Here is a 27874-nt window from a genome sequence, read left to right on the forward strand (position 1 = left end):
GTGTTAGCAATTCTTCCTGAACAATTGAAATTTTTGTGCCCAGTAGATCCATCTGGACTACAATCTGCCTGACAGTGGCCTTCCATACATGATAAAAAGAGGGTTTATTCAGTTGCTTAGACTATTCATCACACAGCTTGAGTCTGAAGACTCCTTGGCTTAATTACTTACATTGTGCCACAGATGCATCAGCAGTGATGCTACAGTTACTGTTCAAAGTGCTGTGAGGGTAGCAAAGCCTTCCACTGGGACTTAACAAAAGAAAAAAGAAAGATTACAGAGTTGGGAGGAAAGAGGGTGACTCTGCTTATGTTGCAATTAAGTTGATAGATAAACACTGGTGCAAACTCAAAAAATAATGTAGCCTTTTCTTCATGGGAGCTGGATTCTTAGGAGGATCTGGGTATCCTCAGTAATATGACCAGACTTGTAATGAATACCATAATAAAAGTAATGTGAGGTAAGTTCAAAACAGCTTGTTATACTAGTTCATATAGGAAAATTCATCATGAATTGACACATTTGTTCAAGACTGCATTGTCCAAATGATGAAGCCTCAGTTCGAGCATAAATTGCATGTGAAAGCAAACTGGGACACTACTACTGACTCCAGGCTTTTTACAGATAGTCCTTTATATGTGAGTACTGAGCTATAAAAGGGTAAATGATTAAGAAAAAAGTTCTGAATGCCCCCATCAAAGGATCCTCTGTCCTGTGACTAGGTGAGGTGTCTTAAGGAATATGAATGACTTTGGGATAGTGACACTGTAACTGTGTGATGCTCACCCTGTGCAAGAAGCCAGTGTTGCTTTCTGGCAGGTAGGCTGGCCTCTTTGTACCCTTTGGGAGACCATTGATACTCTTACTGACAGAAACTCATCACGTGCTCCCTAAATTGGAAGCTCGGGAGGTGAGCAGGGTTAGGCAGGGGTGTGATATGCGGGCTGCTGATAGGAGCTAATATTGGATTAGGAAGTGGATATGGTTTTTATGGGGAGATGAAAGTGTAGCCAATAATTTGCATCCTTTCTTCCTCAGCAGGTTATTTTAGAGATGGTGTATGTTGTATGTTTAAGTGCTATTTCCATTATATACCTGCTGCTTGTAACTATTTTTGAATAAATGCATCTTTGCACATATCCTAGATTGCTTGTCCTTTCAAAAGAGCAAGAAAATAAGATAGCTGTGTATTTGCAAAAAGATTATGAACTCAAGAAAGCAGGTCTGCTGATGGGATTTACCTGAAATAAGACATCATTCAATGCTTAGATTATTTTTATGTTACAAATATCTAAATAGGATTGAAATACCATATTTCTATCTAAGTGTTAACAGTTCTTCAAGCATGACCTTGAGAATTTGAAGTTTCTTTTAGGGAAAACTTGGAGCCCCATTTCAGATTTCTCTATCTTACATTTCTTAAAGAACTTGCTTTTTAAATTATTGCATCAAAATTCTAGTCATAAAATAGATGAGTGGTGTTCACTCTCTTAGTACTGTTCCACTGAATGATGTTTGATCATGTGCTGTATGCTGTGCTGTCATGGGAAAAGGTTATAGTAGCTTTTCTTCTTGCTTGTCTTTTAGTATCAAAGTAAATTAGGCTTCCTAAATTTGGAAGTGACTTAATGCTAAGTAAACACATAAGTTACATCAAGCTTTTCATTTTATATGTAGAAGACACATCCAAAAGATACAATTTCCCAGTAGATAAAGAGGTGTTCCATTCATGGCATAGGTTTAAGATGTGCTATTTGAAATCTGAGGTTTTTGTGGAACTTGCTAACTGTATTTTATGCTCATAAACCAGTTTGAAGCCCCAAACACAATTCCGTTTATCTTTATATTCTAAGCTTTATAGAGTCTGCAAAAGTGTCCATCTGTTCAGTCGAGATTGCTTGAAATAGTGAGTGGTCAGAGAGACGTAGCTGATAAAGGTCAAAGGAGTCTCTTGACCCTGTGGTTCTTGCCAAGGCAATTGGAGCGTAGGACTGATATACAGTTAGATACAGCTTGCTAACGTGGGCTCCACTTTAATTGGTAATGATAGCAAGAACACACAGTAAAGTCATTGCTGAAAGAAAACAAAAAGTATCCAATATAGTAATTTATTACCAGTCAGTGGGTTTCACGCACTGGGTTGTTTTACCCCTGCAGTGGTCAGAGAAAGCAAAAAGGTACTCTAACACTTAACTGAAAATGGATGCCCTGCTGCTATCAGAGATGCATGGTGGTCAAACGATTGCCTGTGCCATTAGCTTGGTAATGTTTTCTCTATTGTAAACTCAGCTCCCCATGTTCTTCCTGTGCATCAGCTGCAGATTGAAGGCTTTCTCGTTTGTCTTCTATTTGTGCTGCCAATCATCAAGCTGCTGTTCACCAAGCACATTTCAAGGAGGCAATTTTTTTTTACTCCTATTGACTACCATCTCTAGCAACTGAGGGCTCAGAGGATTTAGAAATAAATTTAATGCTTTAATTTACACTGTGCCAGCCATTTTGTGCATTGTTTATGTATTTGTTTTCTGTGACAATTCAAGAGACAGTTACAAGTTTCCTATTTTGCAAAACTATGCTTGAGATAGATTTATGTTTTGGGGACACATTTGCAGGTACTCTTATGCTACTATTTCCATTAAAAAGGTTGAAGAGAAAAATTTTTGCAAGAAAAGATGATTTTTTTAACCCATTCAGTAGTTAAAAACAGTTGAAAAATGCAAATTCAAATCCAGCAAAAACTAACACACATATTCCTTCCCACCATCAAGGATAAAACATTATGTAGAATAAAATAGAGCTGTCATTGGCAATATCATGTATAAGACCCTTAGGTGTGGTAACCATGCTTCAGTTAACAGTTCTTCAATCTCCCCAAAGTGCAAATGTAACAGGAGGGTAGGAGTACCTAAGTAGCTTTTACAAGCAGATGTGTGATTGTACTTATTTTTTGTGAGCCCAGAGCCAGATCAGTGATGAGATGGGATTCTGAGAAGTTATGACTGCTGAACTTCTGTTGACAATCCAGTGATTGCCCTGATCAAGACACAAAAAATTCTCACCCATCAATAAATTTTGTTTGACAAATTCTACTACCCTCCTCTTTCATTTCTATAGCAGGTTCTCCTTAATTCAGTTTCTTAAAATCAAAATGTGTACTGTTAATGAAACTGATTCAGACATTATATATGTTTTTACAGTTTCTATTTTCTTTTTAGTGTCATAAAAAGACCACAGTGAAGACAGATAACAAAAACAATTGTTAATTTCATTGAAATAAACATATTGATATTATCAAACATCATTGTGATATTTCCAAAATTATCGTGTCAAAAAACTTCCTAGAGTCTATAAGATATGGTGGTTTTGATGCTTCCATGTTGGGTTTTGTTTAAAAAATCTTGTTTGAAAATATGTCAATTTGACACTCACACAATTGGATATTCACAGAATAGCTCCACTGAGCAAACAATTGGATGCCGGTATTTTAATGATTAAGTTGGCATTAATTTATTGATAGTAAATATATTTAATAATGAAACACTCTAAAAGTCCATTGGGTAAGACTTACTCTTTTATCATGTCCTTCAGTGAGCTGTTGTATCTGTATTAAAAGCCAATGGCCTAATTGCTGTCAAAATATAAAGGTATATATCTTAAAAAAAACCTCTCAAGCAAATCAGAAGTAGAAAATCCCTGGCCTCAAGAAAAATAAAACAGCGGTGCACCTTCTGTGAATGAAACAACCTTCCAGTCTCTTTGGCATTATTTCATGTAAGCTCCACACATCACTACAGTCTCCCCCTGCCTAATCTACCTAAAAATTCCCATTAAAGTTGTTCAACTTCTGTCTAATATTTTTCTAAGCCTTTGTAGGTGGCAAGATATGGATAAAGGAGGGGACTGAACCTGTTCAATGTTTATGAATCAAAAGATGTTCTTTCAAAGGGGAAAGCTCAAAGGAACAGAATTAAACCCCTTAAATATTACATAATTTAAGAAAACTTATTTAGAATCAGCATATGAGCTATCAACAGGATAGCTCCCACTTAGGGTTGTACATCATGATTCCTTCTGCAGGCACTGGGAACTTTGGGACGAATTTTCTGTCGCTTCTATCCTGTTATGTTTTGGGATAAAGCAAGAGTGCAATGAATAAGGAAGTCTGTAAGTCTAGAAGAAAAGACACATTTAATACTTCAGGACTTGCTTGGCATGGGAGTTGGTACTACTTGTGCTGTGAGAACTGAGCAATTTCTATTCAGTGGTATCAAAGCAGCTTCTAAGTATATTTTGAATGCTGGTGCTGGTATTTTGCCTTCTCAAATTTCTGCCTTGTGATTTTTTTACCACTTTGTTTCCTTTATTTAAAATGAATGTCAAGATCATTCCTGTCAAATCTGCTTTTAGTACAAAACCCACAATAGAATACTTCTGGTAAAGAAAGCAGATATGTGGAGAAAGTGCATACATATTAGGAGCTGAAAAAGTATGGGAATCCCTGTCAGCTAATGGAAGTGTATATTTTAAGTGGAATACCATTCCCAGAACAAGTTGGATCCCGGTGGAAAAAGGCCTTTAGAGATGAGAAGGCAGCTAGGTAAAATAACACTTGAATTGTACTTCCCATAAAATTTTTATGTGATGTGTCTGTTAAAGATAATGGCATGTCTTGATGCAGTTGGGGGCCACAGGAAGCACAGCCCCCTGCTGCCCCCTCCCCATAGTCAAAGGAAAACTTTTCCTTGGGTGCTAAGAATGAGTAAAGGGGAAAAGATGTAGAGGAACAGGGTTGTAACTTGTGGAGCAGTGATGAATTGCATGCTAAAAAATTGGAACAGGCTTCTGAGAGATGTGTATAATGCCCCAAGCCAGTGAGTGTTTAAGGGGCATTTGGAGAGCCTAGTTGGACTAAATGATCCTTGTAGTTCCCTTCCAAATGAAGTAGTTTATTCTAGCTCTTGTCTGATCCTGGCTCAAACATCTTTAGTGGCAAGCTGGAGAGATGTTAGGGGATACTGGCCATACATGGAAAATAGCTTGGCTTTTCAAAGCCTCCCTGAATCTTGCTCCTTCCTGGACATAGAAAGCATTTTCTGCTGTGGGTCACTGATGTACAAGAGGTTCACAAGTGTCAGGATGTAATTTTAGTCTGTAGTCAGCCTTTTTTGCTTCTTTAAAGCCAACAGTAGGCTGTTCATGTCAAAAATAAACTTAAAAACTAGAAATGGTTAAACTAGGAAAGGAAAGGTACAATATATAATGCAAATATCTGTTCATCTGATTTTCAATATTCAAAAAACGCAGTTTCCAGCTCTCTGGTTTGTATTTAGGTTTATGGGTGTCTTTCCATTCTCTGTAATCTTCTATTACAGAGAATAGCTTGCCTATGTGTCCTAAATGGCATTTTATGTCTAAAGCTTTAGATGCCCACCTTCTTGCACTGGAATGAAATGCCTGTGGCAGAGAGCTAAGATAACTTGGCAGACAGTTTTAGGATTAATGCCAATAAGCTTTCATATTGCCAATAAAACATGAATGTTGATTGTGACTTCACATGTAGTAGCATCGCCAGATGTCTCAATGGATTGCCATTGTCACTGTGTTTTCCTTTGTTTGGATGCTGATTTCACTAAAGGTTTCCAAATGTTAAACAAGCAAATATAAGTGTGTAGAAAATGATAAGCTAAATAATAATAGCTTCAATTAATGTCAAAGCTAGCCTGTGAATTCCAGTATTTACATTCCATGGGGTTCTCCCTATCTATTAGGAAACAGCGTAATTAAAGATTAAAATAATCCTAGTACTTAACTGCAATGTATTATTTTTTAAAAAAGGAAAAGGGTAAAAAAACTGAACAAGCACTTATAATCTCTTACTTATGACTCCCTATGGAGATCTTTAAATGAGATTATGTATTTAGAGTACATTCTCATCTGGTTGGGAGCATCATTCCCTAAATAACAAAAAGCCAAATTATATTATTGCCCAAAACTAAATAGTCGCATGTCATAGAGTTTATGCAGTCAATTTTTTCCTTGTGTTATTTGTACTAAAATATTAACAGTTTAAAAATAGCTAATCCTATAAAATCATAGTTTGTAATGTAAAAGAAGTTGGGTAAGGTGGTCATGAGAAAGATGAGGTAAACAACGTTGTGTTCCAGCAAGAGCTGGTTGCTGCTCTGTTTACTAACACGTGATGGTTTATTTTGAGATTTAACTATGTTCAACAGAAAGTTCTTTGCATTAGTGGAATGCTTCAAATTATCAGAGAAAAATTAAAACTAAGAGTGATCTGGAAAATTCTGTATCATTTGGCATATGGAAGCTGGCATGATGGTTTGCAGAAGTATTACTGAGGTGAAAAGTTGCTTCTTGATGTGTCTTTCTGCTTGTGAAGGTGAAATAGGCTGAGCATGGTGCTCAGAGCATAAGCTTGTGCAGGACAATAAAAACATACCAGTCGTAAATGCTTAAAGAAAAGGGCAGAAGTGTCAACAAGGAGTTTATTTTCCCTCACTTCTGGTGTTTCCCTGAAGGTAAAACATACTTTGGTAGATGCTGCAGGATTATGATATAAGATGTTGTGTCACTCTGAACTCATCAGGTCATTTTCAAATTGCCTGGAGACATCCCTTCCACTGGAGTTTGTCACAGCATAGTGTCCACCTTGTGCCAAGGGCACTGGTAAAAGAAAAGATGTAAAGTTTTCTTCTTAATGACAATTTATCATTTAAATAATGAAACTGCAAGGCTAAAATGGAGTAAGTTTTAATTTTTTTTGTGAGGATGTTTGAACATTTCCTTATGTTCAGCTGACAGTTCATCATCATCAAGTTACTTCTACAGTTTAACATGTGATTCTAAAGTTGAGAGAAGCTGTAGCTCGTCTCAAATCTTCTGGTTTCAAAAACTATGTTCTTTGGTCATTTATTAACAACAGCAGTTAGCCATGTGTGTTTATTATGTTAGTATGTAGAATTGAAATTATGCTTTATGAATTGCCATTGCTGTGAATGGGCTTCAAAGTTGGGGGAAAAGTATGGAGAATTCTAGAAAAGATGCAGGTAGGAAATAGGGTGGCACAAGATAAAGTTAGATGTTCACAAACATTTTATTAAACTTTTTCTCTTAATTATTTTTAGCTGAGGAGCTAAGGTGAATTAATTGTGTGTAGATTTATTTACCTAGGTCTCTTATTGTCCTTGCTTTGTGATTTATCTCAGAAGGAGGTAGCTTTGCATGTTTTGAAATAGCAAAAGCGTAGTCTTTATTCCATACACATCCCCTCTCTCTCTCTCTCTCTCTCTCTCTCTCTCTCTCTCTCTCTCTCTCTATATATATATATATATGTAGCAAATTATAAAAAGGCATAGACACTCAGGGTTTGCAAAAATCCTGCAGCATTGTAGAATTTGCTTCTCTAGCTTTATTTTGAAAAAAAAGGTTTCATGCTTTAAAGTTTTCCAAAAATCCTTTTAACTTGAAATGAGACTTAGCGGAAGAAATACCAGCCTAGAGTTTTTGCAAAGATATGTGCTACCTACAGTATGGCTGTGTAATTGAAGGAGCCTGCTTTATAGTATTTACACACAGATGCCTCTGGGTGTCTTAAGCTATTTGGAAGCAAATCTTTTTTACTTAATCAAAACTGAGTAAATATAATTTAATTGAACTTAATGGAGTTAATAGATTTTCTCTATTCCATAGGCAATTCTATGCTGATATCTTGAAAATTACAAAGAACTGTTTAGACTTTTAATATTTTTCTTTCAGTTGACTGATACCAGCTGCATCCAACAGCCCTTTGCTATTTTACCAGCTAAGACAAAATGGAATAATGCAAACTTTCATATTCTCTTATTTGACCTGGAAAAACTTGAGGAACTTCTCTCATCTCAACTCAATGGATTAAAGTCATCAAAATCATTCCACGGCCAATACACTCTAGAAAGAGCTAAAAGTACTACTGAGAAAAGGGCACTGACATTAAAAAGAAATAAAACTGCTGCCTTTGTACCTCAAGCAGATGGGCAGGCAGAGACTGTTTGTTCAGACCAAGTTCACAGGGATAATAATGCAGCTAGGCCTATGGAAGAAGGTGGTGGCATAAAAAGATGGAAAAAAATGAAGAGTTCAAGAAAGATCAGAATGCAGCCATCAGGAAACATTGATGTGAACATGGCAACTGATACAGCCAAACTGCTTTTGTCATGTCTCCTACCATGGGGTGTAGATAAAGAGATAGACAATCTCTGTGCAAGACACCTGAACATCTTGAGGCTTCAGTGTCCTGTTTCTTTTGGACTTGTGTCAGATGAAAACCACCTCTCACTGATGTTGCCAGGATGGAAATGTACTGATTGTGGTGTGCTAGGAGAACATGGAGTTTTCAACTTGTTTTCAAAAAGAGTCCTTGATTTATCAAACAAGTACCTTGCTGCAACTGAAGGACAATTTGGACAGAAGGATGGACATGAGAATAATGATTATGGGACAAGGGACTTGGAAACAGTGTTTTTCTTATTTAGCAGAATAGCTTTAATCTACAGGATAATTAACACACCTTCAGCAGTTACAGATGAAATTGAAAGGTAAGATACTTCTTCATTATGAGTGGATTATATTTTCTAATGCCTCTACATCCAAATCTAATTCCTCCTAGTCACACTAATGCACTTGGTTATACTTTTCTGTTCCAAAAACACAGAGTAATCAAACACAGCAGAGTAATCTCTAAGCATAAATTATTGAATTGGTATTATTCCTACCCCAAACCTTATCTCTGAAAAGCTTATTAGGTAACACACACAGTCACATACTTTTTGGGAAGAGGATCTTCAACAAAGTCTCCATACTTTCAGCTTCTGCACTCCTTCTGTAGGACTCTTGAGGTTAACTCTGTTGGTTAAAGTATAGTGCTGATATCACTGAGGTCGTGGGTCCAATCTCTCCATAGACCATTCACTTAAGAGGTGGGCTTGGTGGTCCTTCTGTGTCCCTTACAGCTAAGAATAGTCTGAGTCTTCTCTTCCTTTGTAGCGATGAAAAATGAAACAAACTTTTCTTAAATATGTACTTTAATGGAGCTTGTGTTCTTTCTCTAGAGCTCTTTGACAGATGTTCTTTGAAGAAAAGGAGATCAGGATGAAATTTTTACATTTTTCTGTTTAAATGAGAACTGATGCAAGATTTTTTTTTCATAAGAGCAAGAGCTTGAATTATCTGGCTTTACACCTAGTTTTTTCAGAGATCACTCTTTTCCTTACAGTTCAAACTAAGTAGAATAATGAGGTCTCTTTAGGCACATAGCGAGATGTGCATTAAGCACATTTGTGCTGTTTAAACTTCCACTCCCTATAAGCAATATACTTCCTTTGCCATGGAAGCCTTGACTTCACAGATAAATAAAACGTAAGAGAGAAGAATAGTCTGCCCTAGTTATACTGTCTGAAGTACAATGCCCCCAGTAATGATGGCAGCTCCTGGGAGTGAATGCCTCATCAGCCCTTATGTTGTGAAAACCATCTCCAATAGCATTTATGTTACTCAAAGCAAATTTATTGACTAAATGCTTTTTCAGCATTAAAGGAAAAATAACACGCTCAACGTTATTTCACCAAGCCAAATAGAGCATGCTAATCAGGCAATGGATATTGTCCACGAATTTTTTGTTTGGCAAACATAGTGTTGGTCTGTATTTAGTTTTTTAGGGACAATTAACTTTAGTGTTGGTGATGCTATGGCCCCAAGGCAAGAAGGGGGGACAGAAAATATTGATCTTGCAGCACATATCTGCATCTCCCACAAAGCTCCAGGCACTCAGCCTCTCTCAAGACATGTGCACCATCCTGCAGGACAAATGCACATTTCTCATTTACTTTTGCTGCTAATCGTGTTGCCTATTGGTCCATATTCAATACGAACACCTACATTAATACTTGTTTCAGGATTCCAGCTTGAGCATGAATTCCTTTCCATGCAAAAAAGTACTTTATGCTTGCCTTTTGGAAAGCACTCTTTTGGAAAGACATTGTGTAATTGAAATGAATTAGGATACCAAAATCAAGCATTTTTGCCAGACATGGACATCCTGCTGCAAGGAAAAAAAAAATCCCTTTTTTTTTTGTTTGTTTTTTTGTTTTTCCCCCCAGAACAATGCTATATTCTTTTAAGTTTTCTCTAGGATATGTGAAGATATAAATCCTGCCATCTTTAATAAATGTTATTTTGGTGAGTTTTCCTTCAAAAAATACAGTATGCAGCCAAATCTCTGGACAGTTGCTTTATCCAAAACTGCAGAATGCTCAAGGGAAAAGAAACCTAGATACTGATTTCTAATTCACCACAGTATTTGCAGAAGCAGTTAGTAGGACAGCTCTCACAGCTTGCATGATGTTTGTCTATCTGTTGGTTTTTTGCAACTTGACACAGCCTGTGAAAATAAAGGAACCTGCAGCAAAATGTGTCAGATCATAAAAGTGGGACAGAGACAGGAAGAAGCTGGGAAGAAAAGATCTTCAATGAATTTGTTTTCTCCTGCTTTTTAACATTTGTGTCTCCAACTTACAGCTCTCAAACTGAAAGCTTTCAGAGTGGTTTGGTATTGTAAAGTCTTTTGAAATGTTACAACTCACTGTTCATTGTAGTGAATTTGAAAGGCAAATATATTATTTTTAAAATGACACAAATGTAGTTTATGCAGGTTACTATAGTGATTTATTTAAAAGAAATAGTTCTAAATTGTGCAAGGATTTTGAGTGTGTTTTTTACTTACTTTCTCTGCCATCCATATCCTTTGTTTTCAAGGGTTAGGTTGCTGAGTTATTGACTCAGAAAGAGCAAGCATATGTACATGCTAGCCATCCACTGAAATCCCAGGTATTGTAATGATACTCTGAATTATTTACCACTGTGGAAAAAAGGGAAACCTATAAAAAAAGACTTTTAGTTTCCCTTGAACTTTTGTCCTGTGTATTAGGAAAAAACCCAGACAAATTCTTTTGTGAAAATGTTATTTTAATTCAGTTCTTTACATATGAATTTCTTTCTTTGTTGCAAAATACAGCTTCACATTTGGCTCAAAGTTTATTAGGCTTAAGTTCCTGCACTTGGATCAGACTTTTCAGTGTTGTATATTTGTGAATGTTTCAATGCCAAGTTGTAGACAAAAGAATGTGAGTGGCTTCTGAGGAGAAACTTAATTGGCATTGATAGTAATTGATATCAGAGTACCTACTGTAAAAAAACCCCAACCCTACCTTAATACATAAGATTTCTTGTATGTATGTTCAGGTTTTGTTTAATGGTTTCATATTCTTTAAGTCCACAGAAACCAGAATCTGTACATGACAAATGGCGAAATGTAGAAGCCATAACACTTTCATGCCCCAATTTTTATGCAGAATTACCAAGCAGTAAGTATGTGAATTGGAAGTATTAACTTTTAAGTGTTCTGGTTTTGCATGCTTTTTGTTGCTAAAATATAGAATTGAATCTCAACAATGATAAAAAATGCTGCTCTTTATGCTGTCCAGTCTGCGAACAGAGAAACTGAATTACTGTTTCTTTTGTGAATATCATGAAGAATGTGTAAACAAAGTGTTAACTGGAATCAATGATATTTTTCCTGTTATGATAAGACATTTAGTTGAGTTTCTAAAGACACTTTCCAGCAATCAGAAAAACAGCAGTGTAATAAGATAAACACTGACTTCAACCCCTTCCCCCACCTCCCTCATCACCATTACGTGCCCACCCAATAATATATACAGCCCTTCAAGCAAACTGTTGCCTTAGTAATACAAGAGCCATCCTGACTGTTCAATAATGCCTTTAGACTTCTGGCTCAGGGCAGAATAAAGTAATCTGTTCCTGTTGATGTCCCACAGGCCATCGCTCGTCAATCTTGGCTTTGCAAGCCAGCCTTGGTTTGTTTGCAGTACGTAACTAACCAAAGAACATTTAAATAAAAACCTAAACAGAATATGGACATTTTTTCAGTACATATTACCTGAAAAATACAATGTTCCTCTTATGGAATAAGCTATGTCTAGACTGAAAATGCAAATTCTTTGACATCAAATCTTGATGCTGTGCTGTGTAGGTAAACCTTAATATCTTCATCAAAAACTAATTACCTTTCCTTCTCTGAGTCTTATATGCACCCCAGCTGTCGAACTTACAATGACAGCAGAAATATCTATTGGAAAAAAGAGATGGAACATAAAATCAAATGACAGTAGAAAATAAGTAGGGGAAATGCATGGAAATGGTGACTAAAATGTTAATGAACATAAAAATAGATTTACTGAGTGACCTAAAAATTCTAAGGTAATCTAATTTATATGCCATATCTCCTAGTTCATACAGTTGTTCAGATTCACAAATTAAAATCTGATCTGAGACTTGTAGATAGCAGAGATTTTAGGAACAGCCTGTTCTTTAGCATCAAGGACAGACTGGACAGCAGAACAGGGAATGCATAGGTAAGTAGTCCAAAACAGAAAGTATTCTTAATGTATTTAGAAAGTTGTGGTGAAAGAATACTCCATGGGATATCAGTTCTGTTTTAAAAAAAACAACAAAAAAAAACCCCACCCAAAAAACCCACCCAAAAACAAACAAACAAACAAACAAAAAACCCAGAAAAAATCCCCCCAAAACCCAACACTAATTTAATTTGGGATGAGAATAAATGTTAAAGCAATAGATTGTCTGAACACTCTGTGTTTATTATATTGGATGAGAGCATGTTCTAAGAAATCACATTTTTTCAGATCTTTTCAGGTATGTTGCTGAAAATTTAAAGATGTTAAAATGTTTTTCTGTTTGTGTGCTTCTCTATATATTGTCAATTCATAAACTATCTGTGTTTTTCAGGTAAGAGTAAATATCATTCCCCAGACTTTGGGAGCATTTCATTGCTGAAACTCATTTGTTGTTGGAACGACCAATCTGTAAAGGTGGGAAATAGCCTGTGTCAGTTGTAGCAATGTTATCCTTAAGTGCCGTTTGCTGTAATTTAGTATTTGGGATCAGTAATGTGACCTAATAGCTATAATTTATGGGGAAACGATTACATAAGTCATGCCATTCAGGTCTGTGGAAAGCAGATTAGTATTACAGTATGAAGTATGCCTTAAAGTAAATGTTTAGATGTGACAAAGTAACTCTCCTACTAATCTTTCATCTAAGTGCTCCTATTCATAGCATTTATTTAAGGAATGAGTTTTTTCCCTAACAACCACATGTAACTTACATCAAAAATGCCAGTTTTGGCTCCAGGAAAACAAAAGGCCAAAATAGGAACAGTGTCCTTTATTAATGTATTATTATAGAAGAGACTGAAAATGCCTTAGTGAAGAGCAAAAATCCTGAGTCTTTAATTATTACAACAGTCTTTAAGAACAACTTGCAAGTTATGTAATTATGAGTTCTTCAGGTCAGATGATGCTCATCCCTATTATTAGTGAAGAATCTGAACTCTTGAGAGATAAATTACTTTTTGGGAGTTGACAGGCAGCAGTGAAACAATCTAAGCAGTGAAATCTAGAGACCATTTTTCATTTTAGAAATATGCATTTAAATAAAGTTGTGTTGTTGTTTGAGTGAGTTAATATTCAGGGATCCAAAACTCAAGATGTTATACTCTGACAACAATGGATTTTATTCCAGAAAAGGCAAATACCTGCTACAAATCTAGTTTATGATATTACTTTTGAAATTGAATGCAACTCTCTGCTACTTCAAATGCAAAGAATATTTTCCAGAGCTGAGTTTTGCAGGGGTGCTCCAGTAATAGTCCCCTGTTCTGTTAGACAAAAATAGTTTCTGCAAATATTCACATTCAATTGATTCCAGCATTTCATCTTGAGCTTATCAGTTGTTTATTATATTCCTGCTGTCTGCACATCTTCCATATTACTTCTGAATTCTTTTTCTCTCCCCTTTCTCTTACAAAAAGAGTTTTTTCCTTTCCTTTTCAAACTTCAGTAATTGCAATTGTCATGTGGAATGCATAAAATCTCTTGCTGACCTGGTCAGCCACTGGAACTCTTCAGAGAGTAGTTAATATATTTATGAAGTTGTGTTTGTAGCATAACTGATTATGTGAGATTATGTATTTATATTTTTGAGTGTATTTAGCAAATGACCAGTGTATGCAATGATACTGGTCTCATCTAGCACAGGAGGTTAGTGTGCTGAAAGATAAGATATGGAATAAGCTGCCTCACAATTTTTCACCTGAAGAGACTTTAAATGTAAGACACTGAAATTGTCAAGTACTGCAAATATCACGCTCTTAATGCTTCTCAAATTTTAACATTACTCAGGTACAGCATTCTAGCTGTACTAAGCTTTGATAACCCACTTAGTAGCACAGATTTTAGATTGCTTGCCACCAAAGTGCTATAAAACTTTTAAGATTAAAAAAAAAAATTATTGGCAGTAGGTATGATATTTAATGACCACTAGTTTATATGAAACTATAGTTTTTGTTGACAATAAGATGGTTTTGTTGAAACCTTACTTATGTAATCACAGTTTAATGCCCAATTTATTAATCCTGAGCAGCCTGATTAAGCACTCATGTACATTTACCAAAACCATCCCTATTTAGGCTGTTTTTAAAAACTTTTTCTATTGTGATCTTCTGTGAAGGATACTGACTCTCAAGCATGACACAAAGGAGTTACCGGTTACTGGTTCCTCATCTCCTTACAGCACTGTAACAGATTCTGTGCAAACAAAGGAGATGAAAAAACCTGCTGCTAATTTTTTTTCTAGGGTCTACTGACTTCTGGAAGTTGAAGACTGTAGGGAGGTCATTTTCTGAATGGAATTTCAAAAATGTGTATGTTTTTAAAATATTTTTTTGTATTTTCTTTTTCCTGGATGATTTGAAAGGAAGGATCATCTTCATCTGTTTTATTGTTCTTTCAGATAAAATAGAGCCATTCCTTGCCACATTCCCATCCCACCCAGAAATGACTTGTGTGTTCATGTTTCCAGAGAGGTATATGGAGAAAAATATATAGTTCAGTAGAAGTATCTAGACAACTGTCCTGACAATTACTGTGCAGAACTAGAGTGAAGCAGATTGGATCATTGCAGTTGATGTTTTGATGTGCATTTTTGCCCCATGATGTGACTGTTACGGAGGCACCTGGGAGGCAGTTTCTGCAATGCTCACACCTGTAGAGGTTATGGCCTGAGCAGTAACCAGGAGTGATATCTATTGACTTCTCTCCTTAAACACACTCATCAGAAAGAGAATATTAATCCTTGGAAGTAATTGATAAAGTGTAGAAAGGAAAGCCAGGATAACTTAGTATGGATGTAACAGTACAACTTATGTCGACTTTTGTTCACTTGTCTTTTTGCATTACTCTGTATTATTGCTGCTTCAGAGTCTACCAATTATCTTTCACTTTTAATATCAGTATTTATAGGTCGACATATGTTATTTATACGTCCTCAGTCAAAGAAGCAGTATCATTTGTCACATTTAATAATCCAAACTAAAAAACACATTGTATTTTCAACAGCAATTACGATTATAGGGGAAATAATGAAAGCATATGTAGTCAATAAGGTAGCAAATTTATATCTAGAAGGACGCTAAAGATAAAGTGAAAGTGATCAGAGAAAATGAAAGGTGCTCATGTAGATTTGTTACATGTTAGAAACAGGAAAATACTGGAGATCATTAAACTTGGTGATAAGGGTAGATGAGGTATATAAATTTTGGAGTAAGATTTCATGAGAAGACAAAACTAAACATGAAACCACACCAAGCAGTGTGGAAATGCAGATACAGACACAGTCAAGTAACATGCAGAGACATCTACAGGTGCCTCTACAATAAGATTTTGTTGTGCCATTTGTTAGTTTTTTGCTTTAAGAGGCTGCCTGGCATGCACAGCTGTGATACAAGTAAAGAGCATCTGATCCAGATTAGTGACAGGTTCTTAGCAGATCTCTTTTGTGTTACTCTGTAAGAATTGTTTTGTCAAAAATTTCCCCAGGACAATGAAAATGTGTCCGTGTTTCTTTCTCTTTCTTAATTATTATAGATATATTGTAAGAGTCTGCTGCAAAGTCAGGATCTGCAATCCCCAAAGCTCAGGGCTGTATAGATGTGAGGAACTGGAAACTGCCTTTGGTGTCCCCTGTAAAATAAAGTTCTATTATAACAAGATGAAGGTTTGTGCTATATTGAATCACATAGGGCTGGGTTCACTTGCAGTGAACTTTTACATTGTGGACCTGACTATGGTGTATTTGTCTACAATAAAGGATTTTGCCACAAAGGACTCCCACAGCCTTTGTTCCACTTAATGATTTGAATTTACAAGGGCAGTTATAGGTATTTTTGAGGACAAGTACTTCATTAGTGAGTTGAAACGATCTCTCTTCCAGGCAGTTTGAAGGATTCTGCATATCAACTTTTAGCCATGTGAAACTTAAATAATTTTAATAGCTTTTTAATAATTTAAATAGTGTATAATCTGAAAATGTTTATAATAACATATATTAAACTTAAAGTTTTTGTATTCCATTTAAATTCATATTTAAGTTGAGGTTGAAACCTTAGATTCACCCCGTTTTTCAGGAAATTTCTTGTACTTGAGAATTAATACCTTCCCAAATGGGAAAAACTGTATTCCTTTTCTGAAGAAAATACCAAATGCAGAGAAGGTACACCACGCTGAAATTTAGACTAAAAATTACAAAGGTTTGGAGTCTTTTGTCTAAGGTCTTCATGTGCTTTATAAGTGTCTTTACATCTTAAAATGTCCTTAGTTCCTATGGCACCCTTTTGCTAAAGAGAAGGGAAGTATTAATTCAGTCAGACAGTGTCCACACTGCATTGTCCTAATGCCCACATGAGGTACATCAGCTACTGCAAGTGCCATTTACAGGCTGCTCACAACTCCAGTGGATGTTTCTTTTCCGTAAGACGGGTTTGAGGAATGATATTTCTCTGTGTTAGACAAAAAATTTGGGGGTATTATGTTTGAGCTAGAGGAATAGAGCATCACTCCTAACAACAAAACATTCTTTAATTTTATCAGAGACATTAGATGCCAGAAATTCTAAAATAGTCAAAACCAAGTCCCCCCAAGATAACAAGATCATTATTCAGTCTATCAAGCACTTTTGCACACATCAGAAAAAAAGAATGAAGATACTTATTAGCTGTTATCACCTTGTGTTTTATTAGCATATTTTGTTAGTAATTGTTTATCCTTGAAATCAAGGAGGCAGTAGGTGACTGATTCTAGATTTCACATTAAAGAAAATTAATGTTTATTGGGAAGCAGTCTTGACTGACAACTTACACTATTTTATTGCCATCTAGTTAACCTTTTTTTTCCTCAGTGTGCATGTAGAGACACATGATTATCACTGTCTGAAAGACTTATTTTTCTAATAACATTCACCAGGACAGTCTCCAGAGTTTGTGCAAGTTGGTTAAAATTGTCAAATACTTTGATAAATACTTGAGGTACTGATATCATCCAATAATACTTTGCATTTATGACAGATTGTTGAAGCAATGCAAGCAGTGTTGCTGGCAGAAGTTCAGAGGACTATTAATCCCTTGAGAAAGACAGCAATTTGCAGAGAGCCATCGGCCATAGTAGAGAATGGAAATGGTAAGTTTTGGACACTCTCAAAGACTGAGGAGAGGGATTTGCAATACATTAAAAATAATAGAGTGGTTTGGGTTCGAAAGGACCTTATAGAAATCATCCAGTTCCAACTGCCTGACATGGGCAGGGCCACCTTCCTCTTGACCAGGATGCTTAAGGCTTTGTTCTGCCTGGCCTTGAACACTCCCAGGGATGGGCCGTCCACAATTTCAGGCAACCTGCTCCAGTGCCTCAAACTTTACAATAAAGAATTTCTTCCTTATGTTTAAGCTAAATCTGTCCTCTTTCACTTTAAATACTGCCCCTTTTCTATCACTACACAACCTTGTAAAACATCCTTCTCAGAAAATTTTCTTTTCTTTGTAAGTGGAAAATTTGTTGGTATATAATTTTAAAAGGACTTCCTCTAGAAAGCAGAGCAAGCTGGGAGTAGAGCTCACAATACTGTATTTCTGTGTGAGATAAGCCAAATGGCCTATTTCTGACTTTATAAGGCTAGGAGTTTTCTTGTATGATTGTTAAGGAGTTAAAGGATTTTCACACTCTCTCATCATCTCTGAATACTAAAGAAGAAAAGGTAAAGTTTCTTTGATTGTATAATAGGTCTGGTATTTGCAAATAAAAGAAGCACTGTATTTGAAATAGAATCAATAAATCATATTGGAAAGAAGTTTTACAAATTTATCTTTCCAGTGACATCAGACCTTACACAGCACTAAAAATTAATTGCTTAAATTTTATAACTTCATAATGTAATACAGAATATTTTATTTTTCTTTTAGAAATAACCTCCATGCAAGGAGATATCAAATGCATTTTACAATTAGATCATTTCATTTTTCAAGAAGCTTACTCTTTGCAACTTTACCATGGTGCTAATGTTTATGGTAAAAAAGATTGAACCTGAATTTATGTTATGAAGTTATACTCTTTTTTTTTTTAGCCCATTAGCTGAGTCTTAAAATTAAGTGACCTAAATTTTAGATCCAATCTTATTAGTGAGCCTTCACTTGGGAAACTAATTTATTATCTCATTGAGTGTGTGTGTCTGTCATGAAAATTTGTTACCAATATCTTGTTCCAGCATACTAAAAATGATCAGTGATACTTGCTTCAGGCCACAATACAAAGAGGTGTCTCTATAATTTTGAAATGAAAAACACTTTCAGTGATTGTCATATATGAGTTTATACTTTGCTTACAATTAATGTTGTTTCAAATCATTTTGTTGATGTGGTTTGGCTCAACCTGCATTGTAACTAAAGCAGCCCCAGCTGTAAAGTTCATGTATGGACCTAATTTCCAATTTCCTGAATTTTCTGGGCATATTTCAATGATGTATTTTTACAGAGATTTACAGCTAAAATGGAACTAATTGAAAGTTGCAAATGCAGGTGTCTTCAAAGTCCAAATGTGTTTAGATCTTTGGGTTTATTTCAAAACTTTCTGTACTAGATGAAAAAAACATTTCTGTTACATAAAAAGTGCTGGTATGATTCTAGTAGTCAATTGATGTTTAATTCTAATTAAGTCTCAACCAAGTTATGAATTATGGGGAGTTACTTCCACTCTCAGAAAAGGGAATTTTTTTGTATGTGTAGTAACAGATAGTTTTTACTGTAGTTTTGTTCTTAACCTAAGATGGTTATTCAAAAAACATCTAGAAAGTTGCTTTGCTAGGAGAACAACATGCATAAGCATTTGTACTGGCTATGACTTTTTCATGCTCCATGATCTGAACTACATAAATACATGCTGCAAAGTAGAGTGGATGTTTTTACATATTCAGAATTTAATGTAGTCTGAAAGAGGCAGAAAACATACAGAATGATTGGAAAAGGGATTTTGTACTGTATTTAATATTATATTAGACTTCTTTTTGTTCTCATTTCCACTTCTGTTTGTTGCATTATTTATCACAATATGTAATAGCAGATGTATTCTTGTTTTGGCTTGTAAGGCTTTGTCATATGTATTGTAAAACTTGATGAGTTCATAGGGAATTGAAAAAATAATTTTATGATTTCTAATATATGAAAGAGTATAACTATTTGTGTCTTGAAATGATATGCAGAAATTATTACAAACCCAAGCAGGAGTAAGTCCATGACCAGTGTAATTGTTCAGACAGGTAAGTTTATCTGGATTTAGTAATTTATCTAATAGGCATGTCATAATTTACTAAATATTCTGTATTTATGAGCTGTACAGTAGTTGACATCTTGTGCAATATCAAGGTAAAGATTAAATATTGTTTTGGGTTTTTAAGTTATAGTTCAAGACTGGCTTTGTGCCCTCTGATCCAAAGTAAAAGAATCTGAATCTTGGCTGCCATCATCACTGTTTTGTATTGCATTGCATTTTGCTTTACTTGGAATTAAGTTAGATCTAGAGAAGTTTAATCTTATTTAACTCAACAAATTTCCACGGAAGTGAATAGAAGTTTTTTTGGTTTTTTAAAATACAAACTTTCAGAATTTGCCATTCTCTTTTAATCTTTGAAGTTCATAGTATATTATATAATTGGGGCTTTTTTTTTTCAGGAAGGTACTTATTCCTTTGAAGTTCCTACATCCTTACTTCATGGTTAAGGGTGATCAAATGTAGACAACAGCTTCACTTGATGAATAATTTAAAATGCCATATTTTTCTGTGGTTCCATACAGACAGAATTGCTTATTTGAATAAAAAACTCCAGACAAACAAAAACGACAACAAAAGAAAAAACCCAAGTCACCAAACTTATATTTCTCCAGAAACCAAGATAAGGAATTTAAAAAACCCAAACTGTGCATGTAAAGCATACCAGAGAAAGGGTTAACTCTATTCTGTCCTAGTACATTCTTCCATTGTTGCTAAAAGGAATTATAAATGCAAACAGCTGCAATTTCTTTATGTTAATGTCAGAGATAATAATTTTGGACCTGTTCCAAACATATTGATAGCAATCTTACTATTGATTTCTGCAGGATTTTCTTCAGTTCTTTAAAGAAGCTTAGGTTTTCCCTAATTTTTTTGACATGCATCATAATTCTGAAAATGTATATTGGACTTTATCCCTTTGTGCCTTTTTCTACACAGCAATAATCTCAGGTTAATAGTACTATTTAACAGGTTGTCAGTATGGTTGTTTTCTACTCTCATGTGAGTCACAGGCAGTGATTTTCAGGTCTTAAAAATTTATTTATCCACTTTTATATCCACATAACATAAAGCTAAGGGGAACTATGCTGGCATTCATTTTTCATTTGTAGTGTTTGATCTTATGACGTACATACCTAATCCATACCAGGTCACGTGCAGAACTTCTTTGATCAGAGGAAGTGTGGGGATAATACCACTGTTGTCATTCCCTAGCCCACTGATTGGACACAAAGAAATTGGATATTCCCTCCTGGAGTAGATCTGAACCTGTATCTTTCTCAGTGGTAACTCATTGCTTATCCTTAGGGCATTCAGCAATGAGTCATCTACAGACTTTTTTTCCTTTTTTTTGTGGAAATATCAAAATATTTGCACAGTTAAGAGCTAGAAATGAGATTCTCTCACCTCCAGGTGCATTTTGTGTGTAGGACTGCAATTTCCCAATAGCTACTGCACTGAAACAGTTTCTCATGTGCTATCCTTTGATGCCTGTTTCTTCTAATACACAGGGAGCCAAAATTTCTTATCTGGAACAGCATTACAGCATTCCAGTTTTTCTGGAATTGTGTGCCTCAGTTTTTTGTGAAATTTGATGAACTGGATTTATTTACCATTAAAAAAAAAATGTGGGGATAAATGTGTTTAAGAACTTAATACTCAGATAATAAATTGAGGAAAGGATGCATGTGATACTCCTGGAATGCCAAAAACTGGAAAAATGGAAGGACAGCAAAGTACAGGCGTTATTCCTAAATACAGCTTAATATTTTAACTGCCTCCTGTACTTGTGAAAAAATGAAATGTGAAAAAATCACAGCACTGAGACTAGTTGGCAATAAATTCTGCCTTGCCCTTAAAAATTCCTAGTTTAAGCAACTGCTAATGATTCAAGCTTTTAAGTATATTTGAAAGCTGTTAGCTATAACCTCATCTTTTGTATGTGGTTTTGGAGCCCTTTAAACTATTCAATTAAATAAATTGGTTCATGCAGGAAAAAAGCTTCTGCTGATAAATACCAGAGTGAAATTAATCGTGGCAATTGAATTCCATAGGCCAGTGAAAAGAATTGTCAAAGACTTACCTAGAATCTAACGATATGTTTTGTTAAAATGAGGAATCAGTTCAGTAATGGTAAATCAATGCAGGGCGGGATATAACAGCTCCTGCTCACTAGAGAGGAATAGTGACCTGCGGCACAGGGCTTTAAACACTTCCATTGTCAGCCTTTCAGAAATCTGTCCAGTTGCAGATGACTTTTTTATGGCAGCTCTTAGGAAGTAATTCTGTGTCTGTCTTTCTACATAGCAAATGAAACTCCTTGCCTGCTTGCTGTCTGAAGGTTTTGTCAAGGAAGTGCAGTGAAAGAGGAGGGTTGCTTGGTCTCTGATATATTCTTTCACATTGTCATCTTGTTATAACCTACTGTCTTTTCATATTAGTCCAGATATGCATTCTGACTCTGTATTTGAACAATCCAAGACCCAAAAGATAATCCTGACTTGGAGCATTAGCCTATTTGGATCACTGTTGCCAACAAAAGTTACACAAGATTTTAATGAAAACTTCTGTTGCCTGGCTGCTGAGGAAGTAACTTTTTGGGGGGTAAATGCATTGACACATTTTAACTATAAACACATTTATATAATTAATATTGTTTGTGTTCTGGTGAGATACTAAATGTCCAGAAAACTCCAACAGAATCTCGGGAATCAGTAAATTATCTCCAAAATGAAATTTCTTTATCCAATCTGGTCTTCTTATTCGCACAAACATTTCATCCAATAAGACAAAGTTTTTAGGTGGAACTGGTATTTTGTGCTCTTGGGCAAGTTCCTCTATGTAACAATTCATTAAATTATTGGACATCAGGCTATTTTAAAAAACGATGTGCAGGCCAGTTTTTTGTGTGTGCATTAGCAATAAGCAGTGTAGGAATTGTGTAATCAACATTTCATCACTATTAATGTGAATTAGATTCATCTGTAATCTCATTTTAGATTGAGAAACAGCAAACCAATTCATCTAACATTTATTTGAAGAACGTACTTTGGGCATAACCTGGTGACAGCAGTAGCTTTCCTCTGTACGGAATATGCATTAAAAATGAGTATATTGTATCCTAGTTTCATATTACAAATATTTCCAGTAAAAGAATACAAATCAATGCGGTATTTTAGCATCTAACTTGCAGTTTAACTGTACCACTGTATCATGTCCTATATATCGAATTAAAACTGTAGTTTGATCCAGTAGTCTTTAATATTAGTGGTCAGGTACTAAAGGAAGTAGGCTTAAAGACTCATTCTAGAACTACAGCTTATTTCATTCCATGCGTCATATATTTTACCAGAGGACTCCTTAATGTAGCAGAAATCAGATTTGGTGTGTATTTTTACACAAAATCAAATTCAAAAGGCGCCATCTCAGACTCCTACGAAACATTAGGATAGATAGGATTCACTGGTCAAGGAGGCATAAGGATCACATATATTCTAAATTCAAATGCGGAATAAACTTTAGTCAGTTTTGGTTTCTATGTGCTTTTTCAGTGTTTACTGAATGCAAAGTATCTCTAAGGCTCTATTTAAATCTTTAAAGGTAAATACTTTGGGAGGGGAGGAGCTATTAATACAGACATATAAAATTATCATTGGTTCATTTTTAGTCTCTTCTGTTTATTTAGAAGTTCATTTGGTGAAGTGCAATACTCATCTTAGAAAGATTTCACAGTTCTGACTTCGGGCTTCAAAGTAATGAGTGAAGGAACTGCAAATAGTCCCTGTTACTTAGTCTCCTCTAAGACTGTCTTCTACTGGTTGTTTTTGGTTTGTTTTTGTTCTTTTGTTGCATTAGGGGTTTGTTTAGTTTGGGGTTTTTTTGAGGAGCCACTCCTTGTCACATCTTGTTTCCTTAGTCTGAATGTCTTCTTGCCTATATAGTTGTTCTTACTTGAACACAGTGTTCAGACTTGCCAAGAGTATATAACCTGAAATCCTTGTTGGAGTCTTGGATTTCTTGTCACAGAGCCAAAGGTCCAATAAACCCTTACAACTGGAAGACATCTGAACATAGCATAAGAAATAAGTGTATAAGCTACAAAGTAATGTTTTCATTTCTTATGTGTCATACTCTCCTTTTTAATCCATTTGTGTCTGTATAACACAGTGTTAATTTTATTCACAAAGGTAGAAAGAACAAAACCTGGAGGTTTTCACCTTGGTTAGGTTATATTTTGAAGTTTGTTCATCTACTATTTTAATTTGTAATAATCCATCTCTAACTGCTCAGACTCTGTCCTCTTTATTGTCTACACTGTTGAGGAGTGTAGACAATAAAGAGGACAGAGTGATGGCCTTAGTGATGTTTCCCTATTTCTCTGTGCTTTTTTGCTCACCCAACCTCTGTAAAATCTTGTGAATAAAATAGCAAAAATAGATTACTTAAATTCTAGCACTTCCCCTAGAATTTTTTGTACAAATAGTTCTTGCAAAGCTGGAGATTTTCTAGATGGGTCTAATATGAGAGGCAGGCAGAGGTGGGAGAAAAAGTAGTACTGTGTATAGTCTATAATTAACACTGAAACTGAGCTCTGTGCTAACAGCCATAGGTAACACAGTATTAGAATACCTTGTTCATATTTATAAGACACCCTCTAGGGTTTTTCTGTGCTGTATTGATGTTTTGTAATCTCCTGATACTATTTTTATTAATTTCTTTGCTGTTCGATATTCATGTATGATACTATGGGAACACATAGGGCAGGAAAGACTTCAACAGGTTCTACCCTAGAAGAATTGTAGAGCTGGATGTCTTTCTGAGAGAGGAGTGGTTCAGAACAGCATGGATAAAGGGATGACCCCCAGGCAGAAGTTCTCTTCTCAACAATATGTTATTATATTGCTGCCATGTTTGCAAACATGTTTGCAAGAGTTTGGCAATGATTTCTTTGGGCTCTGTTGTCTGAATTTTCCTTATTATGGGGAATAAAGTCTTTCTGAGACATTTTGACTGCAGTTACCTATGGCTTCTACTGGGCAGCAGTGAAGGCAGAACAATCTGCAGTGTGCAGTTAACAATTTTTGTCATGCTTTAGTTAGTTTTCTGTCATGTAATTGGAATACAATTTATTGAAGGGATTCTTTTTGAAGATATATGAAGCAAGGTACCTTTGAATTTTGCATCTTATATTTTTTAAATTTTAGGAGATAGAGAATGAGTTCCTGAACTTGGTCTATAACTACATATATTTGAAATGTTTTTGTCCTTGAATTCCAGAATAACAGACAATATTTGGAATGAAATTATAAGAATTAATCATGCAAATATTGAACCAACAGAATTACTAATATTATCTGGCAGTAAGAAAAGTTAAACGTTTTAATAGTTTTGTTTGTTTTTAAAAAAACCTTGCAGAAAGAGAAATTACTTCAAGCTGCTCCTAATAGTTTTCAGTAAGATGGAAATTTTTCATTATGTGTTTTGTGAAAAACATGCTGAAAGGTAAAACTGCTTTATTTATACAAGTCATTATTAGTATGGAAGTAGAGATTCCCAGCTAACACACAGCAGATTGACACAACTGAACAGTGCTTGTCTCTAATAATGAGATCAAGGCATCTGTCTCAGCAAACAAAAAATGGAAATAGTTCAAAATAAGCCTTTCTTTCCTACCAAGAAAAGTATTCTTTATCAAGGAAATATTGAACCAGTTGGAGGTACATATATCCATCACCACTATGTATCTCAACAGAGCTGTTAAATTTCAGGATGGACCATGTGTTCATCTCTGGGTGCACTTCTGCACCTGTACACATTTTTAGAAGGCTTAATGCATCTCTTTGTATTTCCTGTCTTATGTGGACAGAATCTGTTTCTCTTTGTTATATAAAAGTAAACTCAGTGTTGTTTCAAAACAAATGAGCATCATTAAGAGAAATAATATTTCATATTTGCATGGTGCACGGAACCAATCAGCACACAATGAATTCCAGATTTTGAAACTTTAATTGTTCAGCATTCTCTCATGGCTGGTTCTTATTTAATGTTTCCCTGTATGCTTTATTTTAAGGACCAAAGTTATGTCCACCAAGTGTCCTATCTTGCTTTAGCATCATGTTTTAGTTCTTCAGTTGCATTGTTGGTAAAGATGACTATTCAAATGAAGTAAGAATTAAAGAATACAGAAAGCTTTCTGGTGTATTTGAGGAAATTTTTTGTCAAATTCCAAGTGTTTCAGCAGAAGAATTTTTTCTCCCTACTCTTGGAAAAATCCAACTTATATCACACTGAAGATATGTATCACTAATTCCCTAAAGACCAGGTGCCAGTATTGTTCTCCTATGATGGATGTTAGTCACATCACCTGCTGCACTACTAGGAGATGCTCAGATAGCCTAGTGAAGAGGGTGAAGCAGGAACCTGAATCCAGGAAGTATTTCCTGTAGAATAATTAGTACCTCGTCTGTGTATTCTTTCCTCTCTACCACTCATTTATCTGAATAGGTTTTGGATTTCTTTTTTTCCTTTCTTTTTCTCTTCAGAAGTGTAAAAAGAGAGAAGCAAAACCTATCTGACATAATTAAAGCATGCAAACTCAATTTAATGTACTAATAATATGGTAATGCTAAAAATTATTGTTTCTTTTGGACGTTAAGTGCTGTCAGGGTTTTGCATCTCACCAAATTGTCGAGTTTAATGCTGGAAATGAACATAAGTCTTTGTCTTGACCGAAAAGACATTTTTTTTTAAAATGTAAGTTAAGCAGACACTGGTCCTAGCTTGTGTTTTCAGTAAAAAGTAGCATTTTGGTATTTTAGGCAAATTGTTCTAATAGGTGTGTCTCAGATATTTTTAGCAGATTAAGGCCATTCTCAATGCACAGGAAGGAATTTATTATTTAATTAGTATGTCCCCTTGAAAGGTTCAATAGGGCCCCCTTTCACTAGTGACCATTGTTATCTGTGTCAAGGTGTGATATATAGTGTATTATATGAATTATGCTTCTGTCAGCAGATTATATTGGGGAATAGTAAAAAAAAAATGTCCATGACTTTAAACCTGTGCTTTTATGTAATGAAATTTAATGGTTTAGTTGTATGGTTAGGAATGTTTTAAAATAGAACTTGTACATGGTTAAGGACTTACACTGGTTACAAGTACATTAGAAATAAAGTAAAAACACCAGCAGAAGGTCTGAGCTAACAGGCACAGCAGGCACACCTGCCTCACGCGTTCCAGGAAAAGCAAAGCAAGTCACCAAAAAAAGAAAATAGACTGGAAGATAGGACAGAAAAGAACATTGTTTCCAGTCTTCTCATGATAATTGCATATAGTAGACATATTTGCAAAACAATTTCTTTAAAGTTCTATATCTTATAAGGGAGTAATTTACTTCAGCCTGGACTAAGCTGGTTTTTGAATGGTCTTGGATGGTCAGCACAAATGTATGCTGGTTTTTAGTTATGTTCTAATACAGCTCATAGCTGTTATAAGATAATGTTCTTCTTCACTCTTTACCTGTGCTTCCTAAAATGTGCTTTTCAGTATCTCTGTTTTACTACCTAAAGAGGATTTAAGGGATAGAGCTACTCTAGAATAATAACTCCCCCCTTTCCTTGTTGCCCCCTGCCCCGAGTCACACCAAAGTTGATACTGCAGTTAAAGCCTTAGCTCTGTGATGTGGGTTATTTTTTCCTAAATTGATGAATGAGTAACATGACAAGCATAATCTAATTTATGGAGAGACAAAATTGATAATTTTGGGATCAGTGGTCAAGTGTGTATGTTTTTTATCATAAAATAGGTACATAATATTGCAGTGTATTTACATGCCCATTACGTAGTAATACAATAATACAAAATGAAGAATTTTCAGTCTTTTTCTTGCTGCCTTTGTGTAATACTTAGAATTCTTTATGAGATTTTAGAATAGAATGTGAGGGGAACTGTGACCCCCTTATAAAAGATATTGTTGTAGAACTCCATGCTTTTAGGAGTCAAGCAGTAAAAACCTTGCAACAAAACAAAAACCTTTAAGAACCTTGTTTATTGAATTCTGTTGGCTAAAA

At 35.3% G+C, this 27874-nt stretch overlaps 1 protein-coding gene across 1 annotated transcript in view; it reads left to right on the forward strand.

The window, feature by feature from the left end:
• WDR72 (WD repeat domain 72) overlaps nucleotides 1-27874 on the forward strand; it is a 99739-nt gene that overhangs the window by 43825 nt on the left and 28040 nt on the right. The window contains exons 15-18 of the mRNA XM_030955426.1: nucleotides 7777-8594; nucleotides 11326-11417; nucleotides 12883-12965; nucleotides 17555-17666. Coding sequence (XP_030811286.1) covers nucleotides 7777-8594; nucleotides 11326-11417; nucleotides 12883-12965; nucleotides 17555-17666 — 1105 coding nt within the window. The remainder of the gene's footprint in view (nucleotides 1-7776; nucleotides 8595-11325; nucleotides 11418-12882; nucleotides 12966-17554; nucleotides 17667-27874) is intronic.

The sequence above is a fragment of the Camarhynchus parvulus genome, chromosome 10, assembly GCF_901933205.1.
Source record: "Camarhynchus parvulus chromosome 10, STF_HiC, whole genome shotgun sequence".
Taxonomy (NCBI): domain Eukaryota; kingdom Metazoa; phylum Chordata; class Aves; order Passeriformes; family Thraupidae; genus Camarhynchus; species Camarhynchus parvulus.